Source organism: Argiope bruennichi, chromosome 7, assembly GCF_947563725.1.
Source record: "Argiope bruennichi chromosome 7, qqArgBrue1.1, whole genome shotgun sequence".
Lineage (NCBI taxonomy): Eukaryota > Metazoa > Arthropoda > Arachnida > Araneae > Araneidae > Argiope > Argiope bruennichi.
In genome coordinates, this window is record NC_079157.1 from 40922522 (window position 1) to 40930686 (window position 8165).

At 30.6% G+C, this 8165-nt stretch overlaps 1 protein-coding gene across 1 annotated transcript; it reads left to right on the forward strand.

The window, feature by feature from the left end:
• Positions 1-1767: 1767 nt before the first annotated feature.
• LOC129976179 (uncharacterized) lies at positions 1768-7635 on the forward strand. The gene is made up of 2 exons (XM_056089613.1): positions 1768-3385; positions 7439-7635. Exon 1 carries the CDS (start codon positions 1867-1869, stop codon positions 3382-3384), a length of 1518 nt encoding a protein of 505 aa, XP_055945588.1. The 5' UTR covers positions 1768-1866; the 3' UTR covers position 3385; positions 7439-7635.
• The last annotated feature ends 530 nt before the right edge of the window (positions 7636-8165 follow it).

Sequence of the window (8165 nt, forward strand, 5' to 3'; positions counted from 1 at the left end):
AGCAGTTTCTTAAAAAAATGACTTTTATTAAAAATCAAGAATAAAGTCAATGTGCTTGTAACTGGAGCACTCAAAATAATAAGTTGAATAATAAAAACTGAAATCAACATTACCAGACCTCAGATTCGAACCGTCTAAAATAACTAATCGGCATAGTTAAAATGTTGAAGCAACATACAGTTTCATAGCCAAACAGTCTACGCTCTCTATCTTAGAGCTAAACACATTTCTCATATTCCATATCCCTCTCTTCTCTAAAAACTACGACGCGAGCCGAAATTAAAATAGTCGCTCGATTTGCATTGCGATTGTTGCCAACCACAAAACTCGCAAAAAGGTCGGGTTCGAATCATCGGTTTGTTTACTTTCATTGAGATCATGGAACGGGATTGGAAAAACAACACAAGGACCGTAAAATTCGGATCCGAAAATAACTTTCGCATGGTTTTTCTTTAAATGTCTAACACGATTTTATATTGTAATTTATTTATTACAGTAATCAATTTATTAATTTTAATAATTTAGTACAGTAAGGTTGGAAGGATATATGAGATGTAAACAGATATTAATACGGAATTCGAATTTTTAAAATTTAAATCCAAATCTGCAAACTGATTTACAAGTTGTACATAGGTAGATGAATTTTAAGAGCAATAAAAACTGCAACTGTTTTTTTAAATCTAAAATCCAACCCTTATAAGGCTCTAAAGCAAGAAAATTTCGAGTGAATAAAATATCGCTCTCAAATAAGAAGGTAGTAATCAAAAACAGAAAGAAATAGCTTTATTTTACAAACTAATCAAAGTTATGGATGAAGGATTATGAAACAAATATATTGGATTAAACCACTAATCTATGTCTCGACGAAAAAAAAGAATACATAATCATATATCACATTTTAGGGATCATACACAAACTGAAAAAAGAATGCTTAATCATATATCACATTTTAGGGATCATACACAAACTGAAAAAAGAATGCTTAATCATATATCACATTTTAGGGATCATACACAAACTGAAAAAAGAAGCCAATAGTCACATGAACAAATAATAATTCTGTTAACTCGTAAAGTAAGCAAATATAATGCACTTGAGGAATTTTGCCTAGATTCTTTAAAGATTTGATAATGCCCGATGCGTAGTTAATTGGAAAAGTTTTTTTGGAAATACGATCTTAAAATATTCAATGTGCCGCCCCTTTTCAATGCAAGAAAAGTGAAAGTGTGTGATAAAATGTTTGCCTACCACCCCTTTCAAACTGAAAAAAGAAGCCAATAACATGAACAAATAATAATTCTGTTAACTCGTAAAGTAAGCAAATATAATACAGTTGAGGAATTTTGCCTAGATTCTTTAAAGATTTGATAATGCCCAATGCGTAGTTAATTGGAAAAGTTTTTTTGGAAATACGATCTTAAAATATTCAATGTGCCGCCCCTTTTCAATGGAAGAAAAGTGAAAGTGTGTGATAAAATGTTTGCCTACCACCCCTTTCAAACTGAAAAAAGAAGCCAATAACATGAACAAATAATAATTCTGTTAACTCGTAAAGTAAGCAAATATAATACAGTTGAGGAATTTTGCCTAGATTCTTTAAAGATTTGATAATGCCCAATGCGTAGTTAATTGGAAAAGTTTTTTTGGAAATACGATCTTAAAATATTCAATGTGCCGCCCCTTTTCAATGGAAGAAAAGTGAAAGTATGCGATAAATTGTTTGCCTACCACCCCTTTCACTTTAAAATGGTTTCACCTTCAAAACCTTGAACAGCAAGTCCCGCGTCCGCTTCGTTTCTTGCTTAACGACTATATACTATAATTGAAGCTCATTAGAACTTGTTATTTGACTCGATTCCAAAAAGCATGGAGAAAAAGGGTAGCAGACTTATTTCTCAAAAAGGAAATAAAACAGTATTGAAGTGGATGGTAAAGAATTTCAAGCCTCAGTTGCTTTGCAATTCAGATTATATGTGTCTAAAAAGTCCCATAATAAAAACGGATGAATTAGCATGGAGAATTCGCATCACTTCATGCATTAGAGAATTTCCTGATGAATTTAGTATTGTTTTAACGAGAGAAGATTATAAAACTCCTGAATTTGCCCATTATTTCGTTGAACATAAAATGGAGATCGCTAATATAAAATGGGCTCCATCTGAAGTAAGATGCTGCTTTGCTTCCTCAGGAATACCAGTTAGATTTGTGTCTCTGATTAATTTATCTGATTTCCTAGATGAAGAAAGATTCCCCCCTGCATGTGAATTGAACGTACAATTTCGATTACGAAAATGCAGCTTTCAGACATCATTTTCAAACTATTTTTCAGCAGTAACCGACTTAATTGTGGCTAAAAGATCGGCCAGTATTTGTTATAACACTGCTTATTATTCAACTGCGCTGAATGAACCAGCAGAATCAGGAAATCATATAACTGAAAATGTAGGTGACGAAATGGTAGTACCCACCAGTGGTAGTAATAACAACCCACCATTCAGACCCCAATCTCCTATACAACTCAGAATCTTCCATTCTCCAATTGTGAATTGTATTAACTCAACGTTCAAATCGCATCTGGATGCCTTTTTAAAATGCGAGATTTTCTTATTGGATGCTAAAAACAATGTTGTCATTGCCTCGGAAGTTGCAGAAAACTTGCTTTTGAAATATCAAGAATGGACCGTCCCTCTGTATGTGCCTAGAAATTTCGCCGAAGAAATTGAAATCAACTCTTCGTCATTCCGTGAAGTGTTGGGTATTATTGCAAATGTTTCCTTTCATGATGAACAGAGTGAGATAAGCTGCATTACAAAAGGTTATTTTACTCACCGGAAGAAGCATTCTATTTTGAAAGCAGACTTGAAGAAATTATTTCATAACAGGGACCTCAATGCAGATTTCTGCATAAAAGCAAAAGGGAAACCCTTTCGTGTTCACAAGTTTATTCTAGCTGCTAGATCACCTGTTTTCAAAGCTATTCTAAAAACTGACATGCTTGAAATCAGAACAGGTGTAATGAATATTTCACATATGAGTCCCGACGCAATGAGCCTCTTCCTTAAATGCGTTTATGCATCAGAATTAGAGAAAGATGTTGCTCACGAAAATGTCCTTTCATTGTATAAAGCCGCAGATAGATACGAAATCTCATCTTTGCAGCTCACTTGTAGACGAGAGCTGATGGAAAATGTTTCAATAACTAATATAGGTGATCTGTTTATTCTGTCTTACTTACATGGAGACAGTAAATTGAAAGATTTCATTAGATCCGTTTTAAATGCTTGGGGGTTCAACAAGCGTGAAGTGATTTTAGATGGAATGTTAAAGCTATTTCCTGAAAATAGACAATTCCACATTTGGATGGAAGAATTTTCAAAAAACTGAGGTAATTATCTTTTTATTATTGTTTTTCGGTATAGTATAACGATTTGGGTAAAATCCTAGATGGGCTCACCTCTTGGCGACTTATTTGAAATCTCGTCAAGTTGACTACTAATTGAATATTTGTTATTATTATTTTTCAATTAAAAAACGAAGGCCAGAAATAATAATAAATAAAATAAAATAAATAAATAACAATAAAATAATATAATAAATAAAAAATAAAATAATATAATAAATATAAAAATAAAATAAAATAAATAAATAAATATAATAAAAAATAAAATAAATAAATAAATATAATAAAAAATAAATTAAAAAAACACGTCTAGGTTGCGACATTGGCGACGTTATCGCCACTCGTTTGGCGAGAATTCAAAAAGACGCCAAGTGGTGGACCATGCTAGGATCCATCCACGATTTGAGATCATTTTATCAACATCAATTATCATTGAAATTTTTACTGGAATTTAGTATGACATTTTGAAATGTTTTTCATCCATTTAATAAAAAAATCATCTTTCTCTTTCTTTCATATCTTTAGTAGCACAACAGATTGTATGATTTTTCTATAATGTGCGATATTTTGAATATCGCAATATTATTTTTGGACTATTAAGGATACGCAAGGTGACAAGGTCATAATGATGGGTTTGAATATCAACACCTGATTTCATAGTTGTTTTTATTCACTTCCCCTTTTGAAGTTACACGAGCTTTATTTGGAAGGGAGAAATTCAACTTTATATCATGAACCGAGGTCAAATGGCAAGAATGGTTATTCAGCATGAATTTTCTTTTGCCAGTGTCCAAATCACTTTTGAATGTGCAGTTTAATCCGTATGGGTTTAACAACATATCGACGGATTTAATACTTCACTCATGCAGTGAATTTTGCATAGAATTGGCAGAAAAGACTTTATCTGGGGGGAGGGGGGGAGGAGCATAAGAAATGTAAGTTTAAGGTCTCAACTTCTTAAACTATATATTTTATATTGACACTAATTTAATCTCTATATAAATTTTTAAGAAAGGGTAAAATCAAATAATAATAATTCTTTAAACGCAGATAGCGATCAAAGGAAATTATCTCAAAGTAAAACGTCTTAATGTAACATCTAACGTAAACATCTTAACGTAAAATACTAAAAGCGATTATTGTTTGCCAACGAATTCTAACCCCCCCCCCGCGCATTTGCGCATGCATTAAGATGGGTTTGATTCGTCAAAATAGGGGTGAAAGGAGAGGAGGTTTACGTTTAACAATAAAAGAAACTCGGATTACTCGCAGACTGAATTAAAATAATGCGGTCAGAAACGATAAGATTTTTACATACACGTGAAAAAAAAAAATTGTACAAAAAAGTATCTAATAGGGCGAAAATCAAGGACAAAGAATGACGTAGAATTCCGAAAATACGCGCATCCTTCCGCGTCTCACATCTTAATGAGATAGAATCGTCTAAAAGTGTTCGTCTTAGAGTACGAAAACGAACAGTAAATTGTAAGGTTAAAATTAATTTTAAAAAAAAGCAAAAATTTTATTTGACAAACTTGATGAATAACAACTTACTCAGTTAACACTTTGCACTCTAATGTGTTCTCTCAGTCACCATTCAAAACGCTACATCATTTTTTCATTTATTGTTTTAAAATTTGAATTTTTAAAAATACCTATGCAATGTTAAAAAGACGTAGATTCATTTTTTAGGGAACTCAAAATAGTTGCATGCATCTGTTTTTGGGTGTAATAAACAGGTCCATGTATTAAGTGAATAATTATGCATCGAATTATCTTTCCGAGTGAAAAAGGGTTAAATGAAATACAAGTTAAGCATTCATAATCTATAAACAAATTTCTAATGATGAAAAAAAATCTTAAGAATGATTTTCTAAGTCTAAATCGAAATTTGATTTTTATTTCGAGATAATAGATACGAAAACATATAATTGATACAATAATAACTGAAAATATTAAAATTGTGTACGTATTGAAGCTTTGAAGTCTCTTGAGGTTGAGGGTCTTTCGGCAACTGTTATTTCTCTGAATCATAGTTCATATCTGAATTCTTTTTTTTTTTTTCCCCTACATCATTTCAATTACAATGCCTACTCTTGATCATGAACAATTTCCATATATCTCCAATGATCAATCAAGTGTGTCTTCATCACCTTTGCTTCAAGCACTCTCCTGATAGGTGTGGCTTCATCATTTTAATTTCTCTCCTACTATTTTGTTAAATATTCAAAATAGGAAGGTCGTTTCGCAAATTTCTGTTTTTAATTTTGAAAGAGGCAGTCGAATTTTTTTAACATTAAAATGAATAACGTTGATTATTTATGGTTTTATACAATAGAAAAAATCTTTATAGATCATTTTAAAGTTACATTGTTATTGCAGTTTCGAAAAATCGTTTCCTTATTTCTACTATTTAAGTACCAGGAGGGTTGTCGTGGAGCTCACCATTTTGCGTTGTCAGATGAAATACTACATGGTACTGGCATCTCTGCGAATTTCTACTACGCGCTAGGCTTTTAACCCTTAACTGGGGACGTGCGGTCTGTGAGACAGCTAGCGATGGATTTTCGGTCACCCCTATTCTATTTTTAGCTCAACTGAATGGATTGACCCTGTAGCTTTCTGTTTTGTGACATTCAATACACGTGCATTTTTTCAACCGATTTCAGCGGTTGCTTTTTAACTCTTAAGTGGAGGTGAAATTTTGGTATTTAACTGGGGAGGTGCGGTCTACGAGACCACATTTCATTTACACTCTAATTAAATTTTCTAATGAATGTATTAGTATGAAAAACTGCCAATATATTTTGCAGATAATTTTCTTGATAGATAGATATGTTTTAGAAATTTTTCAAAATATATTGTCATTGAAAAAAGTAAATGCGGTGGAACATACATTTTCTTCTCAAATTACGTTACAATAAATTATATTCTTGAAAAAACATATTACTTTTTACTTTTTAAATCGTATTTATTTTTACGATATATGAAGGTATATTGAAGACAATATAATGTAAAATTCAACAATTATATGAAAAAAAAAAAATTAACAAAGGGTAAAATTGGGCCTCTTTTTATCGGCTTGTGTGACTTTCATAGCACGGTTTTCTAGGACATTTTAAACTTACAGGTTAAGAACTAATATAAAAATCATTTTATAAATTCTGTATATATATATCTTGGTATATTAATATATTTTATACATTTTTCAAAATACATTATCACTAGAAAAATTAATTATGTTTGAACATACATATCAGAATTAGTTGAATGCGAACTTTCATCGAAAAACTCTTCTCTACAAATATCCTTATCACTAAAATCATTCTCTGCTTCATTTAAAAGTGTCTGGAGCACTGCTTCATAATAGGATCAGTAAATTGGATGATATTTGGGGGCCTACCGAGCGATGAAATGAAGAAATTTAAGGTTCTAAGAATTTTAAATTGAGGGGAAAAAATTGTTTCAGCTGCTCTTGTTTTGTGTCTCTACTACGTTTCGCTAATAATGCGAGTAAAGTGAGTGAACAGTATATTTATTTCATGGTTAGGAGAAATTAGCAAAGGACTGGCGATGATTGAAATTTTCGCATCAATTTGAAATCTTTTAAAGCTGATTTTTAGTGATAAGATGTTTAAACATTTTGCTTCTTAATTCCCTCTTCACTTCTAACTTCTTTTTTTTTTTTTTTTTTTTTCATCCGTATAAAGTGAAATTTTGCAATTGACTTTATGAACGCTCTCTGCCAGATTCGAATTCTTCTAATATTTTATTGAAAGCAATTCCATAAATTAAACCAAAACGCAATAATATATCATAAAAAATATTGGTGATATTGATGTCTTTAAAATTTTATTACAAGTTTTTAATTAAATTCTTATTTTATTTAGTTTTTTTTTATTATTATTTCACTTTTGCTTTGATATTTTAATTTTTGATATAAATATTTTTTACTCTTTGTAGCAGATTAATAAAAAGGTATAAAATTCCGTTATGAGTTCAGAAAAATTAAAAGCTCTTTTTTTTTCCCCCATACAGATGCATTTACTGAAGAAGTATCTGAAGAAAAATTTGGCCATGAAAGAACATAATATTGTAATATACAAAAAATATTTGAATTTTTCTTCTGTATCTTTTAGATAAATAAAATAAAATAAAATAAAAATAATAAAATGTTAAATAAAAAATATATAAAAATAACCGAATATTTAGTCCACAACATTATAGTAAAATAAATCACGTTACATAATACACTAATCTTCAGATCAGGTTTTTTTCTTTCTTAATTATATAGAAATGATGGCTGTAGGATGTTTCAAATATCTATAAACTATAATTCTTATAATGTGAGTGCATATAGAGTCAGTAGCTAATGCAGTGTAAAATATTGCTCTGAAGGGCATTTAAAATAATTAAAGAAGTATTTATGTTAAATTGGTGCAAATTATTTGTATAAATTTGGAAATAGAACAATGCATTCTGAAAATATTGAGAAATAACATAAATAGTGACTTTTTAATTAAAATTCTAGTTAAAGTTCTTAAAAAACACTTTTATGGAACACTTATCTCTCAAGAAGTCGCTACGTGCCTAAATTTCGTAGCTGTGGGTCCAGTATCATTCTCTGGTAACTCTTGTAATGTTATTTTAAAAAATGCAAGTTACAATCTACAGTTAATAATCCAATCCGGGCGTTATCTTACTGAAAAAGTAAACAAATCAATGGAATATTTATCGTAAAATTTTTCAGCACGGCAAAAATAAA